General features: G+C 42.6%; 1 protein-coding gene and 1 long non-coding RNA gene across 2 annotated transcripts in view; one reads left to right on the forward strand and one right to left on the reverse strand.

The window, feature by feature from the left end:
- Positions 1-37: 37 nt before the first annotated feature.
- Positions 38-21,683, reverse strand: part of PACRG (parkin coregulated) — a 223,746-nt gene continuing 202,100 nt past the window's right edge. Inside the window, exon 9 of the mRNA XM_048296681.1 lies at positions 38-1,213. Coding sequence (XP_048152638.1) covers positions 1,059-1,213 — 155 coding nt within the window. The 3' untranslated portion in view covers positions 38-1,058. The remainder of the gene's footprint in view (positions 1,214-21,683) is intronic.
- Positions 3,537-21,120, forward strand: LOC125322701. The gene is made up of 3 exons (XR_007202181.1): positions 3,537-3,649; positions 16,777-16,865; positions 18,353-21,120. It is a non-coding gene; the product is annotated as an uncharacterized LOC125322701 (long non-coding RNA).

Below are 21,683 nucleotides of genomic sequence, written 5' to 3' on the forward strand. Positions count from 1 at the left end.
AATTTTAAATGGTTGTCCTTGAGAATCGTCAGATTGCTTTTTTTTTTTTTTTTTTGGTAGGTTTATTCCATAGAAATGCTTAAAAAGCAATAAAGTCAATCTCAATAGCTTTGCTTAAATCCATGTTTGTATCAGTTCTGTGTTATGGGTACACAGGGAGAAACTAACTGAGTAGGAAATTGTAAGGGATTCCTACAACAATAGCTGCATTGTTTGCACACATACACACCATAATAATAACAACAGAAAAGCAATAGCAACCTTGCAGTTACAAAAATACCAAGTGCCCTTTAAAAATGTATGTGTACATTCTGTGTTTACCTAGTGTCACTAGGAACCAATACTTTATGTATGCTGTATCTTCCATCTGATTTATTCAGGTTTTTTTCTGGGCTTCTTTTCTTCATAACTGTGTTTGTGCCTTATGTTCACCAAGAGAAACCCAAGTTCCATGAGTAAACACCTGGAAGCTGAGAACAGGAGTGTGTAAGAAACCTTGATTAATTTAATGACAGTGCTTTATAATGGAAAATATAAATTTTCCTTCTGCAATTGGTATATACATTCAACAGTTTTATTGTATGTCAGTGCACATTATTCAGCACAGCTGCTAGAGAGGCATTGCTGAACTGGTGTTTCTCTTCCATGACAAACACCTATTAAGCAGTCAGCATAAACTCTTCTTGTTACAGCCTCTGACATCACCCTCAGGGCAAGCGGACACAGAACAGCAATTGCTGAATCGCGTATGAAAATTATAGTTTTATTGTCTACACAAGTGAAGGTTTAACTCAGATTCCTGTTCAAGTCAGCTCTGTTATAAAGGAGTGATTCTTTCAGGGAACAAACAAGCACAGTACACCATTGTAATCAAAGGAACAGACACTATTTATGTATTGGAAAGCCTTGTTCACAATAGTGCTAACACTCCAATGCCCCAGAAGCCACTATTTTAGCAGCTGTAGAGAAAATAAAGCATGACTAACAAGATGCCATACAGAGTCAGATACAGTTTTTTTAGAGCACAGGTGGAATCATCCCATTTAATATAATTCAGTTTAAATGCACGACCAATAAGTGGGGATCATGTATTTAATGTTTATATAAGCATGTTCTCCACCGTAGCGTTCAAAGAGTTCCAGTGTCTCTTGAATGAGAACTCCAACATTTTCACGCTTCTGCTGACTGTATTCTATCCCATCACCTAAATTAACTGGTTAATAAAAGACAAAAAAAAAAAAAAAAAAAAAAAAAAAAAAAAAAAAAAAAGAAAGAGAAAAAGAAAAGAATTATATTGAATTTTGTCTTACACTTCAAAATAATGACATAGGAAATTGCAATTACTGGTCAATTACTGTGCCTCTATTAGAAACTTTTCTGTGACATGAAACAGAACTGAATTTGAAAACAGGATGGGTTTGGTATCTCTATAAGGCTTTGCTCAGGCTCCAGCTTCAAATGCTTTCAAAATGTACGTATGCATTACTTCAGTACCTAAGCAAAAATCCTAATGAAACTAAACACATTCTTTTATAAGATGAATGTGGATTCTCACTTTCACAGTTCACCTCTAAAACCATTACTACTTTATTTTTAACACTGCTTACTTAAGACAAAATTCTACTGCCAGATGCATAAGCACTTATCTAAAAAATGACTTATTCTAGACTTGTTATGGTTTGAAATCTTAACTAGGTATTAGTTTGGGGTGCTCCACATTAGTCATCATATTAACACATTTTTGTTGTTCCTGATAGAGGGAACTTAGCTAAAAGAGATTTTTGGTGTATATCATGGTGCTCATTCAATTTCAGCTTCCTGAAAAATGTGCAAAATTAAGTCAATGTCAAAAGGACAAATTATTGCAGCCCCCAGGTGCAGTAACATTTACTGCTGTTTTCTCTGACATGGACTAGCAAGGATGACACACGCTCATACACACAGACCATAATTCTTTAAAAATCAGTATGAATACCGTGACACCAAAATAAAATCAATAAGAAATAACTTCACCTACAAAGTTGCTGAGAGATTTAAAGGTAGAAAATATATTTTGTTTGGTTTTAAAACAATATTCTGAAAAGTATCAGAAAAAGTATCTGTATATATATTCCAAGACGTGTGAAAACTAATTTGGAAGGGGCAAAATGTACTCAGATCCTGTTTGGTGTAGTGGGGGAGGTGGGGCAGCTGTCACACTGCTGTAGGGTAGTCCACATGCAAGCAGCCAGTGGCCTCACTCTGGGCAGTGGTGACAATGTGCCCATGTTAACATCTCAAACACTCAGTGGCAGAGAAAGAGCCACTTTCTTTCAGCCAGAGAAAGACCCATTTGTCAAGACAATGCAACTTCTCAGGCAGAGCCGGCCTTTCACATTTGAAACAGGGCAAACAGGCAAACACGAGGGCAAGGGTAGATTTTGCCCCCACTGCTGCTTCCAGATCCCCAGGTTGATGCAATGTAGATGTACAACTCCACCCATCCTCACAGCCTCTTCTAGATCTAAGCCCAAAGATCTGGATTTAAAGCTTGTGGTTTTGTTACCAGCAAAAACTGAAGAACCACGATCATGAAGAAACAGCTGGTGAACATGGGTAAAAATCACCCTTTTGATGAATTTTCCTGTAAAATATCTGACTGCTTACACATATTTATGTCACTTTACTTTTTATGAAATGGTTACACAAATACAGACGTGACATACAAGGACTGTGCTTCTGAGTGGGAAGGAGGTAATTTTTTAAAATGATGATTACTTTTAAGCACACAAATATTTTCCAAGACATTAACTATTAATTTCATTGACATGAAAAGCCAGGATTGTGACAACAGAATTTATTACAATGAATTTACTGTAATGCTACAAACAACAGATTATGAGAGTGCATAGAAAACACCAAGAACTATTAAAAAAAGGATTGACTTATACAAAAAAAACAGTGCAAAAAGAAAAGCACACCACAACTGAGTGCAATTTAGAGTAAACATGGTTTGCTCTTGCAGAAGGCAACTGAGATAACTGTGCCTCATCACCTGTCTTGCATGTGCACTGCAAGCCCTCCCCAGAACACTTGGAGGTATTTCTGATTTCACCAGTTTGAGCAAAGGAAATCCTGAACCTTGACCTAAGTCTTGGCAAATACGTAAAGGAATTACTGACTTTCCAACCATATGTCTATTATCTGTAATTTTAAGCCTACACACATGCTCTGCTAATGAGCTTACACAGCTTTCATCGTTCTTTCAAAGAAGTAGTAAAAAAAATCAGCTGTCTGGAAGTAATGGTGATACATTTCTAAGGAAGTCTGGGGGAGGCCAATGAGAAGCCACGATAACGCTGGTAGCAGAGGTATTTTCCAGAACTGCATGTTACAATCTTTATTATGGAGCATAGTCTGTACAAAAAATTATGTCTTAGATGCTTGATTAAAAGGTATCTAAGAGTATGAGGCAATGATAAAGGAAAGAGTCTACAAGGGAAGACTGAATGTGTGATGTGTAGACCGTCATTACAATTTTTTTTTCCTACAGACCATCTGTGCTATATGAAGGTTTGTATCCTCAAGACAGCCATAATCCACACTAATGTCATGACACAAGCTACAACCAACAATACTAGAAAGGTTATGTCAGCATCAAGGTCACCTGGTAAGTATTAAAATAGCTATTCTATGTACTTATAGGAATTAACAAAGCTTTCATACAAAAAAGATAATCATTAACCCAAGAGGACAACATCCATTAAATGGATGAGTCAGAATTATCTGCCCAATGCATCTAAGGGTAAATATCTACTCATAATAATAATGATGATTAGCAGGAAAAAAATAGCCACTAAAGTATAGCGGTCTCAGCATGCCCTTCTCTGGTTTGACTTTATTTCCAAGTTAGTTTGCCTGAGAAGCCAGCTTTGTCAGCCACAAAAATGTTGCATATGTAAAGAGTGAACATGGATCTGATTCAAACTCTTTATGAAGTTGTCCTTTGTGAGGAAGAATAAATCAACATGAAAATGCTGGGATGCACATTTGTCATATCTCTGCCTCAAAGTGAAACGTCTGGCAAATTCAGCATGCACCAAGAACTCATTTCAGAGTAAATGTTATTTCTATGTTTAGAAGAAATGCACTGAAGGACTACCAACAGATCTAGAGGACTGCTATCAGGAAAAGATCTTACTTTCCCTTTCTAGATCAAAAAGTTAGTTCCCAGTCTCCCAAATCATGCACCAAAGGTTTTATGATGCTTGAAGTGAAGTGAAAGTCTTTGCACCTGTCAAGACCTGTGTTAGCTGATGAAATCACCCGGCACACCAAGGCCAGGAGCGGCACTCCCTGCCCTCCCAATGCCAGCTGCTGTAGCCAAGGAAACCCTGCTCAGACCCTCAGGGACTGAACTCAGCATTTGGCAGGGAACAGAGGAGGATTTGAATTTTGCTATAAAAGGTGGTTTGTATTTGAGTCTAGACATGCTTCTATTCATGATTCGGGATATTAAAGAAATTCTGGTGTTATTTGTATTCTATGTCATTTCATTTTAAAGTTTCACTAGGGTAATGCTACAAATATAAAATTTTATTGCTTTAAAGAAGGACAAGCAAGTTCCTCTCTATGCACTAAGAGCCTGATATGGCAGTTTTGACATCCTGGTGTTGACAAGAAAGGTAAACCAACCCTTAAACTCACTCAGAACTATTCTTAACTCTAGACATTTGTTAGCATCTGAAAGTGTCCAAGACATTCTTTTAGTTTATTAGATTTCACTTCAAGGCAGGCTGGATCTCAAAAAGAGGAGTTCTTAATCCCCTAAATATGTTGCTTGTAAGTATTTCACAGAGACCAGAGGTTGCTCCTGGTGGTGATTGTTCCAAAGGTTCTGCTTTACACAAATTAAAGTCAGGGTTTTCATACACCTGTTGTTGCAGGGATGTCATAGATCTTGGGATATTAGATTTTCCACAAATGTTAAATACCTGAGGAATGCTTAGTACTGGAATAACAAAATATATTTCTGAAGTGACAGTGAAGACAGCCCCATGTCCCCAGTTTAGACAACATTTTAAATCAAATTGTAACTCAAATGTCATTCCTTTATTCTTTACTGATGAAAGTGGTTTTTTACTGATTTTAAGTGCATATAGTCACACTTGTGTATTTCAACTTGTCTTGGAACAAATGATTCTTGGAAGAAATTTTTGAAGTGCTACTAGTTAACAAAGAGCTCTGGTATAATGGAGTGAGCTTTTTTGTCGGCTTTTTCTTTTTTTTGTACACAAATCAATAAAACTACTTGGAAAGATAGGCATCATTCCTTCCTTTTGGATCTTGAGAAACAAAGATACTGAAAGGTAAAGTGACTTGCTCCAAGTCATGGAAGGTATCAGTCACAAACTCAACTTTTATTGTCAATAATGAAAGTACTATTTATGGTAAAATACAACCATGGAAAAAATAGGTTTTAAGCAGCTCAGTTCACCCTAGTCAAACCAACACGTATTTTCAGCAATTAGAATGACTACAGTAATGCAACATGCTAACCTGAATGTTAGTTCAAAACAAAAAAAGCCAGCTGCATTGAGATTGAACCTGTCACATAACAAAATGCAGTTAAGCAGTACAAACTAGCATTAAAACATTTTGAGGAAAATTTCAGGACTTTCTTTCCCTCTAGGACCATCACCAATATGAAGAAATAAATGAAAGCTGATTTAATCTATAGGCTGGCATGCATCTATGTCAAGGTTCACATCATGTAAGTTCACTGCTCAGGTACAGTTCAGAGCTTAATTAAGTTTTCAAAGTCTTCTTGTTAGGATAAATTTAATTGTCATAGAATGTGTTGGCTTCCTGACTGGAGTGGAAAATGAAAGCCCTGATGAGTCAGTGTGGGGAGAGAGGAAGGCTCCTCTGCACCACTCCTATCACTGTGACTCAGAACTGTGCTTTGAAATTGTCAGCTCCAGGAAAGATGAGGTAGTTCAGTCTCCCTGTTCATTTAATTGAAAGTCTGTGAAAAGTCACAGGGTAAGACTCTAAACCCCTCCTGTCTGCTAAGAAACAGTGGGACATTGCCAGTTCATTTCACTCAGGATAAGGAAGAGACACCAGGAGGTTATGACTTCTGGTTGTTACTAACCCACACAGAGAACCCCATGTTCCCTCTGTGAAGGCTCATAGTAATGTGAACATCAGTTTTAAATGTTCCTTAGGATAAGTCTAGATTATGTACACACTAAGTGCAAACTGGCCTCATGCAGGCTGGCCCCAAAGCTAGAGTGTTGAAAAGAAGAGCTCATAGAGTAGTTTATGTTGGAAGGAACCTCTGGAGTCATCTGGTCCAAATGCTCTGCTCTAAGTCAGCTCTGTTTCCTAAGTTAGATCAGGTTGCTCAGGGTGGAATATCTGCTGTTGCTCAGCACAGAGCAATCCCAGAACAGGAAATGGTGCAGAGATCTCTTTGAGCTGGAGAGATTTTCACCAGCCATTTCAAATGTAATGGAGGAGAGTGCTACTCCTTTAATATAAAAATGTCTTTCATGAAGGAGGGTTTGCTGGAGTTACAAATGTAATAGGGAGAATTCTTATCTGTTATGATACAAAAAAAAAAAAAAATCTAAACTTTTGGTATAGTAACAGATTACCACATATATAACACTGCTTTTGGAAGCTTAATCTTATTCCAAGGAAAGAAGCACAAATTTGGCTGAAAAATCAATAAAATTTAATAAACACTCTGACTTGAAATCATGAAACAATTTAAAAAACTCAACATGTATATTTCAAAGTACTTTAAAACATTGAAGCTGAATGTATGTCTCGGTTTTGAAAGACAGGTGTCTGCTAAGGAAGGCAGAGGCCCCCCTTGAAGTGGCAGATATAACCCCTTTTCCCTCCAAGTTATTATATTTTGAAATCAAGGGCCTTTAGGCAAAGATGTGGGAAATAGGAATAACAGTTCTTTACTATATATATATATGTATATAACCAGTCAAACAAAACAACAACAACTATGGCAGTAACAGCAAACAATCACAAACCCAGTGCCAGCCTTCTCGGCTGTCAGTCCCTTTTCCCCTCAGGTGCAGTTCCGCTCGCAGCCGGCAGGGGCGCTGGCGGCTCCCGGTGAGCAGGGCAGGTGCGATGGCTCCCCCGCGGCTGCAGGGGGCGCTCCGGAGCGAGCTCGGGAAACCCGCGGCTCTGGTGCCCTGGGATCCCGGGAAGGATGGAACAAAGGCTTCACAAACCGCTGGGCAGCTGATCCCGGGCTCTCAGGAACAGCAGGCTGGAATGGCAGGGACGAACGCAAATCCCGGGTGGCAGGCGAGATGTATCCAGATGGGAAAACGGAGGCCCAGGCAGGCAGGGCGAGCAGGGCTACAGCGTAGCGAAAGCTCGAAGCAGCAGCGGGGCAGGGCAGCCACAGCTCGGTCTCCAGCAGGGCAGGGAAAGCGGCTTTTGGGGTCCCGGCGTTGCTTCCAGCAGGAAGAAAGAACGGCCAAAAAGAAAGCAGCAGCAGCTCCTTTCTCTGCAGCTTCTCTCCCCGGACGCTCAGAGCGAACTGACCCCACACCCAGGTGTAGACAAAAGAGTAGCCAGGCCCGCCCCACTCCCCTTTTTGTCTTTCTTAAGTACAGCTATTTGTCCCCTAGCAACATGCATATGGGAGAAAATTCCTTTAACAGGAAAACCTAAGACTAAACTAAAACCCCAACATTATCCACCCCGAATTTTTCCCATACTAACATGTTACATGAAACTTAACTTTTTTTTTTTTTTTTAACCATATAAATCTATGCATTACCCAAATTATATACAAATATACATGCTGATATTGATACAAGTACAGAGCCATGGGTAGTTCACCCTAAAACAAGGTCCTCTTGAGGTAAGCATCGGGTCTCTCCATCCTTTTGCATCACCCACCAGGTGCAACCTGGTCCCTGAGCAAAAACAACCCCACGGATGGGTTTGTCTTTGCTCAAGGCAGACTTTACCCAAACAGTTTTTCCAAGCATACCTCTCATGTGCACCACTGGAACCTTATCTCCATCTGTTGTTTGTAGGGGTTCGGATTGGGCAGGGCCTGCTCGGCTGGTGGAACCTCGAGTGTTAACTAACCAGGTGGCTCTTGCTAAATGCATCTCCCAGTTTTTGAAAGTCCCCCCACCCAGTGCCTTCAAGGTGGTTTTAAGCAGTCCATTACACCGCTCAACCTTCCCAGCTGCTGGTGCATGGTAAGGGATGTGGTACACCCACTCTATGCCATGTTCTCTAGCCCAGGTGTTTATAAGGCTGTTCTTGAAATGAGTCCCATTGTCAGACTCGATTCTCTCAGGGGTGCCATGCCTCCAAAGGACTTGCTTTTCCAGGCCCAGGATGGTGTTCCGGGCAGTAGCATGAGGCACAGGGTAGGTCTCCAGCCACCCAGTGGTGGCTTCTACCATTGTGAGCACATAGCGCTTGCCTTGGCGGGTTTGAGGCAGTGTGATGTAATCAATCTGCCAGGCCTCCCCATACTTGTATTTGGACCATCGCCCACCATACCACAGAGGCTTCACCCGCTTGGCCTGCTTGATCGCAGCGCATGTCTCACAATCATGGATAACCTGGGAGATACTGTCCATGGTTAGATCCACCCCTCGGTCTCGTGCCCACTTATAGGTGGCATCTCTGCCCTGATGGCCTGAGGCATCATGGGCCCATCGAGCTAGGAACAGTTCTCCTTTATGTTGCCAATCCAAGTCTATCTGGGACACCTCTATTTTCGCAGCCTGATCTACCTGTTTGTTGTTACGATGTTCTTCATTAGCCCGGCTCTTGGGGATGTGAGCATCTACATGACGGACCTTCACGGATAGCTTCTCTACCCGAGTGGCAATGTCTTTCCACTCTTCAGCAGCCCAGATTGGTTTTCCTCTGCGCTGCCAGTTTGCCTTCTTCCACCTTTCCAGCCAACCCCACAGAGCATTGGCTACCATCCATGAATCGGTGTAGAGGTAGAGCTTTGGCCACTTCTCTCTTTCAGCTATGTCCAGAGCTAATTGGACAGCTTTGAGCTCAGCAAATTGGCTCGATCCACCTTCTCCTTCAGTGGCCTGTGCAACTTGTCGTGTGGGGCTCCATACAGCGGCTTTCCATTTCCGGCTAGCGCCTACAATTCGGCAGGAACCATCAGTGAAGAGGGCGTATTGTCTTTCACTCTCTGGTAGCTCGTTATATGGTGGGGCTTCTTCGGCACGTGTCACCTGCTCCTCTTCTTCTTCAGAAGATAACCCAAAAGTCTCACCTTCTGGCCAGTTTGTAATTATTTCCAAGATCCCAGGGCGACTTGGGTTTCCAATTCGGGCGCGCTGCGTGATGAGGGCAATCCATTTGCTCCAAGTAGCGTCGGTGGCGTGATGCGTGGAGGGAACCTTTCCTCTGAACATCCACCCCAGCACCGGTAGTCGGGGTGCCAGGAGGAGTTGTGCCTCTGTGCCGATTACTTCTGAGGCAGCCTGGACTCCTTCATAAGCTGCCAGGATTTCCTTCTCGGTGGGAGTGTAGTTGGCTTCAGATCCTCTGTAGCTTCGGCTCCAGAATCCCAGTGGTCGGCCCCGAGTCTCACCAGGCACCTTCTGCCAGAGGCTCCAGGACAGACCATTGTTCCCGGCTGCAGAGTAGAGCACGTTCTTCACCTCTGGTCCTGTCCTGACTGGGCCAAGGGCTACGGCGTGAGCAATTTCCTGTTTGATCTGGGCGAAGGCTTGCTGCTGTTCAGGGCCCCAGTGGAAATCATTCTTCTTGCGGGTAACCAGGTAGAGAGGACTCACGATCTGGCTGTACTCGGGAATGTGCATCCTCCAGAAACCTATAGCACCTAGGAAAGCTTGTGTTTCCTTCTTGTTGGTCGGCGGAGACATTGCTGTGATCTTATTGATGACCTCAGTGGGAATCTGACGTCGTCCATCTTGCCACTTTACTCCTAGGAACTGGATCTCTCGGGCAGGTCCCTTGACCTTGCTCTTCTTGATGGCAAAACCAGCTTGCAGGAGAATTTGAATTATTCTCTCTCCTTTCTCAAACACTTCGGTTGCAGTGTTCCCCCACACAATGATGTCATCAATGTACTGCAGATGTTCTGGAGCCTCACTCTTTTCTAGTGCAGTCTGGATCAGTCCATGACAGATGGTGGGACTGTGCTTCCACCCCTGGGGCAGTCGGTTCCAGGTGTACTGCACGCCCCTCCAGGTGAAGGCAAACTGAGGCCTGCACTCTGCTGCCAGAGGAATGGAGAAGAATGCATTGGCAATGTCAATAGTGGCGTACCACTTTGCTGCTTTGGACTCCAGCTCGTACTGGAGCTCCAACATGTCTGGCACAGCAGCGCTCAATGGTGGAGTCACTTCATTCAGGGCACGATAGTCCACAGTCAATCTCCATTCCCCGTCAGACTTGCGCACAGGCCAGATGGGGCTGTTGAAGGGTGAGTGGGTCTTGTTGACCACCCCTTGACTCTCCAGCTCGCGGATCATCTTGTGGATGGGGATCACAGCATCTCGATTTGTCCGATACTGCCGGCGGTGCACTGTCGAGGTGGCAATTGGCACTCGTTGCTCTTCCACTTTCAGGAGCCCAACTGCAGAAGGATTCTCAGATAGTCCAGGCAGGGTGTTCAATTGCCTAATGCCCTCTGCCTCCACAGCAGCAATCCCAAATGCCCACCTGAGTCCTTTTGGGTCTTTGTAGTAGCCATTCCGGAGGAAGTCTATGCCCAGAATACACGGGGCCTCTGGGCCGGTCACAATCGGATGCTTTTGCCACTCCTTCCCAGTCAGGCTCACCTCAGCTTCCAAAAGGGTCAACTGCTGTGATCCCCCGGTCACCCCAGCGATGGATACAGGTTCTGCCCCCACATGTCCCGATGGCATTAAAGTACACTGTGCCCCAGTATCAACCAATGCATCATATTTTTGTGGCTCTGATGTGCCAGGCCATCGGATCCACACCGTCCAGAAAACTCGGTTCTCCCGTGCCTCTTCCTGGCTAGAGGCAGGGCCCCTCTAGCCCTGGTTATCATTCTTTCCCTGGGCGTACATGCTCGAGGTACCTTCAAGGGGATCCGACATATCATCCTCCCTTCTGTGATACCTGGCAGCTCGGTCACGGGAGGCTGAGGCTACCTTCACCTTAGCGGAACCCCCTCGGTTAGTGCCTCCCTCCTTGAGTTCACGCACCCGCGCTGCCAGGGCAGAGGTGGGTTTCCCATCCCACCTTCTCATGTCTTCCCCATGCTCACACAGGAAAAACCACAGCTCAGCTCGTGGGGTGTACCCTCTCTCTCTAGCAGGGGGACGACGGGCTCTGACTTGGGGGCCTGTGACTCGCACTGGTGCCACACTGACCCTCCTCATCTCCTCCCTCATCTCCTCCCTCATCTCCTCCCTCATTTCCTTCCTCATCTCCTTCATCTCCTCTTTGAGGTCCTGGACCACAGCAGAGACATGAGCTTTCAGCGGGCCATTGATCATGCTGTCATAATGCCTGAGCCTGTTGGCAACAGAGCCCACTGTTTCTCGGGTATTGTCAGCATCAATCGTTGCAATGAAGGTGGTGTATTGCGATGGCCCTAGCCTTGCCAGGTTCCACATCATCTGTCCTGTGCACCTGACCTTATCGGGGTCATTATCATGCTGTCCATCCTTCCCAAAGAGTACCTCTAATATTGCCACCTCTCTTAGCTGTTGGATCCCTTGCTCGAGTGTCTTCCACTGCATTCTATGATGATACTCCTGCATTCTTTCTTTGTGAATGAACCTTTCTCTCACACTCATTAAGAGCCGCTCCCAGAGAGAGAGAGGCCCTGGCTCCCTCACAAATATCTGGTCCACACCTGGGTCCTGGGTCAACGATCCCAGATACCTTGCCTCACCACTATCCAGTTGCACACTTGTGCCCATAAGGTCCCAAACCCGAAGCAGCCAGGTGGTATAAGGCTCACGCCCCCTTCGCACAATGTCGTTTCGCATAGCACGGAGACTGTCGTGCGACAGGGACTCAGTGATGACTTCTGGCTCTGGCTCTCCTGCTGGTTGTGAGGGCCCTGGTCGCCCATCATCATTAACTGGTCGTACTGATTTGGTCTTATACTTCCTCCTTTGCACAGGGGCGACTGCTGCTGGCTGTGGTTGTCCTTGTGGTTCAGCTGAAGCCTGGACGGTTGTAACATCCGTGGGTTCCACTGCTGCACCATCGGACTCACCCTCTTTGGGGCAGGGAGAGGGTTTTTCACTAGCTGAGGAGGTGTATTCCCTTAGCAATTGGCATATCTCCTGGCGCACCTGGCCCATCTCCTGGCACATCTCCTTGCGCACCTGGCCCATCTCCTGGCATATCTCCTGGCGCACCTGACCCATCTCCTGGCATATCCCCTGGCGCACCTGACCCATCTCTTGGCACATCTCCTGCATCCCTTTTGCCAGTACCCCCACCCAGTTTGGGTAGTCCATTTCTGAGGTGGACTGTTGGGCAGTATCAGTCTGTGGGGCGGGATCTCTAGTGTCTGGGGCTGTGGCAGGCTCTGGCTCTGGGGTAGGATCTCTAGTGTCTGGGGCCGTGTCAGGCTCTGGGGCAGGATCAGGCTCTGGGGTAGGAACTCTACTCTCTGGGGCCATGTCAGGTTCTGGGGCAGGATCTCTAGTCTCTGGGGCTGGTGTCCGGGTAGATATCCAAGCCAATCTCAACTTATCCTTGAATGCTAAATAGAGTAGGCCTATCAGCAGCAGATGGTTAGTATTCAGAGGGAATTTAAACCCTTCGAAAATTGATGGGGTGGGCCCAAAGAACTGGTTGAGGGGTTGGGAGAAAACTTCCCCTGGTGTCATTTCCTCACAGAAGGTACCATTGTTAACATAACCCCAAAAACATGTGCTCAGTGTGTGATAGCTGTTTATCCATGTGCCCACATTCTGGAGGAAGTTAAAAACCCATGAATTCCTCACCTTCTCGACCCATAACGCAAGCTGGATAACAGCAATGGTAGCCTTAGTCAGAGGACCCATATTCAAGTAAGGAGCTGCAAAGGGGAAGAATATAGCCACGGCTACGTGCCACCCAAACCAGGGTAAACTAGACCACATAGTGCTGCCTAACAAGGTTCCAATATCCAGCACACAAAATAAAGTTATCGAGGAACTGTTATTCCTTTTTCACCTCTATCTCTTAATGCCCTCAGGCCCCACGTTGGGCGCCAAGATCTGTCTCGGTTTTGAAAGACAGGTGTCTGCTAAGGAAGGCAGAGGCCCCCCTTGAAGTGGCAGATATAACCCCTTTTCCCTCCAAGTTATTATATTTTGAAATCAAGGGCCTTTAGGCAAAGATGTGGGAAATAGGAATAACAGTTCTTTACTATATATATATATATGTATATAACCAGTCAAACAAAACAACAACAACTATGGCAGTAACAGCAATCACAAACCCAGTCCCAGCCTTCTCGGCTGTCAGGCTATTTCCCCTCGGGTGCAGTTCCGCTCACAGCCGGCAGGGGCGCTGGCGGCTCCCGGTGAGCAGGGCAGGTGCGATGGTTCCCCCGCGGCTGCAGGGGGCGCTCCGGAGCGAGCTCGGGAAACCCGCGGCTCTGGTGCCCTGGGATCCCGGGAAGGGATGGAACAAAGGCTTCACAAACCGCTGGGCAGCTGATCCCGGGCTCTCAGGAACAGCAGGCTGGAATGGCAGGGACGAACGCAAATCCCGGGTGGCAGGCGAGATGTATCCAGATGGGAAAACGGAGGCCCAGGCAGGCAGGGCGAGCAGGGCTACAGCGTAGCGAAAGCTCGAAGCAGCAGCGGGGCAGGGCAGCCACAGCTCGGTCTCCAGCAGGGCAGGGAAAGCGGCTTTTGGGGTCCCGGCGTTGCTTCCAGCAGGAAGAAAGAACGGCCAAAAAGAAAGCAGCAGCAGCTCCTTTCTCTGCAGCTTCTCTCTCCGGACGCTCAGAGCGAACTGTCCCCACACCCAGGTGTAGACAAAAGAGTAGCCAGGCCCGCCCCACTCCCCTTTTTGTCTTTCTTAAGTACAGCTATTTGTCCCCTAGCAACATGCATATGGGAGAAAATTCCTTTAACAGGAAAACCTAAGACTAAACTAAAACCCCAACAATGTATTAATATAACTTAAGAAGGCCAAATCTTTGAATAAGCACAGACCTGTTTTTTGACACTATCAACACTTGTCTCTTGCTTTACTTGGCTCTTCCTTCTATTTTTCATCACTAGTGCTGAGTGTTTATCACTTTACGATGCTACAGTACTGCAGAGATTACAGAAGAATGTTTCAGTCCAAGAAGGCATATATGCTTGGAATTTAAAAAGAATACTAATATAGAGACATTTCAGCTCATCATGTCTTAGAGAAGATTTTCTTAATTCTCATTGAAGGCATTTTGCTTTAGCACAAAGTACAGATTCTTCCTATAGTTCTCTTCCATATGCAGCTAGCTTTTAGTTATTTCATAAATTAGCATTTATAGCAAAATGAAAGTGCTGTTACTATAAACGCTATTCAGAAAGTCAACAAGTTAGCAAGTAGACGAAGTGCTCTGATTGGACAGGAAACATGGAAATGATGTTTTCCTGATGATGTAAGCTAACTAGAGATAGCTGCAACTACTTGCAAATTGCTGTAGTAAAAAACCAAACCAAAACAAAAACCTAAACCCAAAAAACCAGAAAACCCAACTGAAAATGAACCAAGACAGCAGCTGTTACTGCAGTTTTTCCATTTCCAGGAAATGTTAGCAATATCAGATGTAATCCTTTCTAAGCCCAGGTTTTGGGGTTTTTTGCTGTTTGATTTTTTTTTAATAGAAGTACAAGAATGAAAAAAGAAATCACAGCTTTTGTAATAAAATTTATTAGCAAACGTATCAATGTGGTAAAAAAGAAGAGAATATTTTTTCCTTTATGAGTACTTAAACTTCCCCAATTAATTTAGACTTTGAAGTGTGCTTATGTCTGTGCTACAGATCAATATCAAACAAAGTAGAGTTAAATAATTTTAGACAAATAGTATGCTCAACAGGGGAATGGAATTTGGAGGCTGACATCTTGTCGGCCTTGATACACTCTTTACTATTGCAAAACAATATATTAGTCCCAAATCACACTTAATGTGCAACAAGAGTTGCACCAGTTATGCAAATCCAATGTTCTGCCAGTTGTTTTAGATATATGTATATAAGCTAGTACAAAGTAAATAATATTTTTTTTTGTTGGAAATCATGTTTGTGTGTGCAAAATTTGCATAGCTTTGCTGGACTGATGTAAAATGTTTGTTCATCCCATTAATTTCTCATCCAAATATAGCATCATTAATGCAAAAGGAATTAAAACCATAAAAAACCAAATCTTTGCATGTGTGTGGAATGAACATAATTTATTTTTAGTGTAATTCAAAGTGACAAACCTGAAAGTCCTCAAGTGCTTCGAAGATCACTGATTTCGACATGGAACACAATCCTAAACCAGCCAATTTTTGACATTGAGTTACATACATACCTAAACCCAAGATGCTTAGCAATCCATCCTCCTTCCACCAACGGAAGTTTTGAATTAATGCAACCAAAATGGTTTTAAGGGGGAACCCTATGTTTTTCTTCACAAGCAAAAAGCTCAGTAATCCATTACTTTGTGTTAATAACTGCTGCTATGTTTGTACATCTGCCATGTACTAATGGAATCAGTTGTGTATAATTTCACCATTCAAAATCATTACCATTTGAGAACTCTGCTTGGTCTAGCTTGCCCATGAAAAATGGCAATGACAACTGAATTCCTTCAATGACTGCTTTCCTAACTTTGTGACAGAAGGGTGAACCCTTTGTTGTCATGGGAAGTTTTGCCTCAACCTGAGGAGAAACTTTTTTACATTGAGGGTGGCAGAGCACTGGAACAGGCAGCCAACAGAGGTCATGGGGTCTCCCTGTCTGGAGACATTCCAAACCCACCTGGACACGTTCCTGTGTCACCTGCTCTAGCTGACCGTGCCTTGGCAGGGGGGTTGGACTACGTGATCTCCTTTCCAGCCCTAACTATTCTGTGATTCTGTGGAATGCAACTAAATAAAAATAGGTCAATGCATTAAAAATTTCCCATCAAAATTATGGAAGCAAGTGGTTAGATATGTCTATAGGTTGCTGAATATGCCTGAAGTTGCCAGTTTTCTAGTTTCACTGTTCCTTAATTAAGCTAAAAAAGCAAGAGCCTGAAGTCAACAGAGGGTGTTTTAGCAGTGATTTAAGAAAGGACAAGGAGATGAAAGCTATGAATGACTGTGTGGATTTGCCAAGATTTCTTTCATTGGTGTAGGACAAGGACAGAATTTATGCAGTTTAAAGGACAACGAGCACTGAAACTGGAATGTGCTATTTTATCCTCAAGCGAGACATAAAGGAACACCTTGCTCCCCAGATATCAGTACTATAAGGATCAGGATATCTTCTTCTGGTGTGTCTTTATATTATTGCAAAATATAGATGTAAATGAATTGAGTAATCTGATTACTCTTCCTTTGTTTTTCCAGTTGAGTTAATGCATATTATAGATTTAAAAAAAATAGCTTTCTCAAGATGTAGATTTCCTTTCTTTTTATGAAGGACATAAAAATAAATACTTATCAAAAGCTAGTTAACAGCTATTAATTTTTACATTAAGAAAAGCATATATTTGAATTCATAACAGCTTTTCAAGCAAACAGAAAAAAGCCAATTTTTATACAACTAAAATGTATTATAATCTGTAGTCTTACAGGAATGAAAAACAGATAAAAAGAGAAAGGAAACTGTGTCCCCTAAGTGTGGTGTTTCTGGAGATTCACGGCTTTTGAATTTGGTAAGTTGAAGCCTTTTGAAAGCAATGTAGAAACTGCACATACACCACATCCAGACTGATTTTTTTTTTTTTTTTAGCTATAGGAGTCTGAATTAAGTGTGAAAACAAGATAAGTAAATAAAAACTATTTCATTAGTGACTCTTAACTGGAAAACACTCAATCTTCTTCCTGTCTAAATTACACCAGCACCAGGTGACAGAAGATATTTACATGTCAGTAACCTGACTTAGATCACTTACTAAGATTTAGTAGACTGACACACTCTTGCAATACACAGCAAAACCTTTTGTTTTGCCACTTATGCAATGTTTATAAGACTACTTCCTTCACTGTCTCATATAAAATCATGATTTACTGTGCCACTATAGATATCACAGACTCTAGGCTGTTTATCAAAATGTACTCCTAATGTTTTCACAAAGGGATCACAGTGTTATTAAAACACAAGCATTTTAGTGAGGCCTAAATACAATTGTTTGTAACAAAGAAGTAATTGCATACAATAAGTGTGTATAAAAACAATAGGATGGAAAATTACTAGCATTTTTTAAGGTAAAATTAGTATTGAAATACATTATAATATTTTAAAAGAAAATTATTTTTAATATATTCCATATATTTATTTCATTACACTTTATTACTTTTCTTCATTGTTTTAAGAAAATGGTGTCAGTCCAGTAAAAATTATTAATTAAAGGTCATTTTCCCCATTCCATATAGCATTTTTTCTGATAAAAATAAAAAAGCATTCAAAGATCCTAGCTATAGGAGTGAGAATTAAGGATATACTTTTCTGATTTCCAGTGTGCATGACACAGTTTTACTGTTGGCATGTATGAATATAGGAAAAAACCTGCTGCTCTTACTTGCATTGCTTACACCTGAAGAATTGCAATCATCCAGAAGCATATAATGCCTTAAGGCTGTTGAAAAAAAGACCTATCTATTCTGGAACTACATGGGAGCAAAAAAAACTTTTCTGTGTGCAAAGAGGATATATGCCATGCTCAGCACTGTGAATTGGAACCTGGTTGACACTGATCATACACGTGTCATAACAGAGAAAACCTCCAACTGCTAATGATGCAGCACTTCTGGTTCACTTTGTAAAGCTTCTCTTAATATCCTTTCACTTCATTACAAAAGCAGCGAACCTGAACAGTCATGCTTAAAAAAAAATCTTTGCTTCTCAGGTGAATTTGTAGCTGCTTGTCTAAAACTGCTGCACATATCATGTATCTATAGGCTGATGGCAGTGAAGTAGTTACAGTAATTTCATCTCCTTTGCAGTGGTCATTTGAGTGTTTGCTATCCTGATTTGCTGCTACACCAGGGCTTTTAAGCACGAGAGTAGAAATTTTGTCATTTATCATTCTCCAGCCAATCCCGACAAATATGACCATTTTTGTTCTCTAACATTTCTAAAGCATGCTACATTTTGTAACCACAATCTTAATTCTCTATTCATCATTCACTTATCTTACAGTCCTTCCAGCCCTGGTGCCTGACAAGCCTACAACAGCTAAGATTCAGAAGGAAAACAGCTCATACACACACATACACGTGCAAGTCAGGTCAGCGAGGAAGAGACAAGAGAAGAGGCAAGTGATATGGCTGAATGCTCTTGGTCAGCTCAGGCCAGCCTAGAGCTTTATAACAGCCAAGAAAACACTTATACAGCACAGCAGAGCACAGTGTGTTTGAATAGCTGGAGTTTGCATTTTCATGTATTATAATGAGGAGCAAAAGTAAAAAGCTGTCAAGAAAATTCTTCCCTGGCAACTTAAATATGCTTTCCCACACTTGAGTGATCTGAGAGTACATGCACACATTGTAATCAGCTTTACATTAATAACAATGAAATGTCCATTCCTATGAAGGAAAGTCATGAGGGGGGTTTTTAGATAAATTTGGGACACCTTGCAAAGATAACTTGGAAGTCAGCTTGACAATATCTAAGGGACATATTTCAAGAGTAATACTCTCTTGAAGTTTTCCTGGAATACTTATTGCTCAGCGGACAGGGTCAGTCTCCAGAGGAAAGGAAGAAGTAACACCTCACAAAATTCCTTTATCGCTTCTCTCCAGCAGACCACAGATGGCTGTTTCATCTCCTGTGTTGTTTAATGCTAATGGCTGCAGTGAGTTTACAGGTGTCTGATCCAACTCTGCAGCTGCAGTGCTGAATTGGTACCCATGGAAGCACTACCTCAAGATTAAGAGAAAATTCTGCATCAGAACTGAGCATTTTTGGACAACAGCAGCTAGAGCAGAATGATGATTTTGAAGGAAACGATGATATGTTATTTTAAGGGAAAAGAATAACATATATTAGCCTCAGTAAAATCACGTGAAGAAAATTCATGAGTCACCAAGAAATGTCATCACTGGATAGTGGTATCTGGAAAAGTCCTCCTGAATTACTTGTCCTAACACAGCCAAAGTTTATTGGGTGCTTGACTGATAAGTAAAATAGACATTTCTTGTCTGAGGGAGAAGAATGTGGACATGGGAGAAGTAGAAGACAAACAAAGGCTGAAAGTGGAGGAAGGGAAGCCAAGGACATTCCTTTGGCTAGTTAATTTTCCAAAGTATGCTTCATAAAGGTTCTAACTCACATGAACGTATGCATTATGGGTTAGCATAACCATTTCACAGTGTAACTTAAAATATCCCACTGGATGCCGATTAAGATGTTGTGTCTGAGCCTGTTGACTTTCTGCTGTAATTTTGCAGCAAAACACGGTGAAAGGGTAGATAGGCTTATCTGCACATCTGTTGCTAGAACCCAATACCTTTGCTTTACAGTTATGAGTAAGAATCTCACCTACTTAAAAGTCTGCTTGGGAAATGATTAGAACGGAATGTCAACCATAGGGCATAGGACTCTCACAGGAACGTGTGTATCAGCTAAAGAATTGGCTTTATAAGATGGAGGAGGTGAACTGAAGCTGTTACCAGCCTGTGAGAAGAGAGGTACCAACAGCCTCCCAGTGCTTGAGACCTCTCCTCTTCTATTGTCTTCTTTTCCTTTAATTGTATGGATTAAAAAAAAAAAAAAAAAAAAAAAAAGTAATCCCGATATCTCTTGCTGGTTTGGTAATATCCTCATTTTACAGAGGCACCAGCTTTCCTCTCTACCTAATATCACAAAATGGAGAAAAGTCAGTAAGTTCAGGCATGCTTTTTATCAGATCTAGTGCCTCAGCCATCTGCCTCAACAGTTCCTGAAACTGCTGATAGTTGTCTGGCAGAGATTATAACCACTGTCACTAAATCCTGAGAAGACATTGAACAAGACAGGCTAATATTAATTTATTTACATATCCTTACCCTTGTAATATATCTCTATCTAGCAGCTCAGAATGGCTTAAATTGGGGTTATGGTTCTAGTTCTGCAGGGGAAATGGCACAAGAAGATAACTTGATTTTGCAGGAGAAGAACAATAATAGCACTCTCAATTTTCAGCTAACAGACTGACTTAACTTCACACATCCACAGAAGACAACTGTGAAAACAGGCAGAATTAGAGACACAGGGCAGGAGAAAACATTGTGGTATAAATCTTTTACAGCCAGAATGGAAATTTAGACCACGTCAGGAATTGCAACACTTAATATCTGTCACGTGGGCTCTGCAGGAGACTCAATAGGGCTGCATTAAATTTACCTCTCAGCATATAGTAGGAGTTGGATTCCCAAGAGCAGCATTCAAGTGAGTGAAGGGCTGATCAGTGAGTCTCACAGAGGTAGCCAGTGGGGAACAGGGAGCAGAACAGTTTTTCTCTGAGACTTAAGTATTTGCATCTGGCCTCGAGCTACAGCCCAGGAGCTTTCCTGGTTGTAGATAGCAATTGCCATTCCTTCTGGGTGAGACCAAATGATTTCTTTAAAAGCAAGTCGTGTCATGAAACAGTAGCGATACCTGTTTCCCATGGATGCATGCTGATTTTGCACTACACCTCTTTACAATGACAATTTGTTTCCCACAAGTCCTACCAGCTAATAGGCTGTATGAGCTAAGGCATGTTCTGACACCTTGTATCTCTTGCAAACCCTACAACAGTTCTCTCACCTGGACATGAATTTGGACCTCTCCCTTCTACCCTGATGCTTATTTTTCCAGAAACTCTGCCCCTTTTTCAGTTTCACTGAATTTGGACAATGAGTTTAAAAGTTATGTGAGTTGAGGGGGTGGGTGGGGAAGATTTACAGAAAAGAATAACCTTATGGCCCATTACACTTGGTGTTTTTAAGAAGGCAGGAAAAAAAATCAGCAAGGGCAACAATGACTGCCTTAGTTTTTATGGTTTAAAAACCTAGTGATGAAGCACCCTCCCAGGAAGCAGGAAACAAGCCCAGCCTATGTCGTTTTAAATCTGCGTCTTTCGTGATCAGGGAGATTTCACCTAATTATCAAATTAGTTACTTGCAGAGAAAGGCTCTTGTGACCTCTGTGCTTATGATTTGGCAAGGAAGCAGCTGTGAGACAGACCTATTGTTAGACTATAAACTTGTGTCAATAATTCAGAGAAACACAAAGGTTAGCACCTGAATCCAATTTTCAGCAGCTACCTGAGTGGGTAGATCCTGAGCCCTTAGAAGTTCCCAAATGAAGGCTGCAGTGAATCAGAACATCTGTACATGAGCCTAGATAATTAAATGTCTAAATACATATTTACATGAATACAGTCTACAGTGCCAATTTTTAAGTGTTTTGACTTGAACTAACTTCCTAACAGATGGTTATTCTGAATCTATCTTCATTTATTTATGCCTGTTTATGTTTTTACAGATATAATAAATGATCCAAAGCT

This window comes from Corvus hawaiiensis, chromosome 3, assembly GCF_020740725.1.
Source record: "Corvus hawaiiensis isolate bCorHaw1 chromosome 3, bCorHaw1.pri.cur, whole genome shotgun sequence".
Classification (NCBI taxonomy): domain Eukaryota; kingdom Metazoa; phylum Chordata; class Aves; order Passeriformes; family Corvidae; genus Corvus; species Corvus hawaiiensis.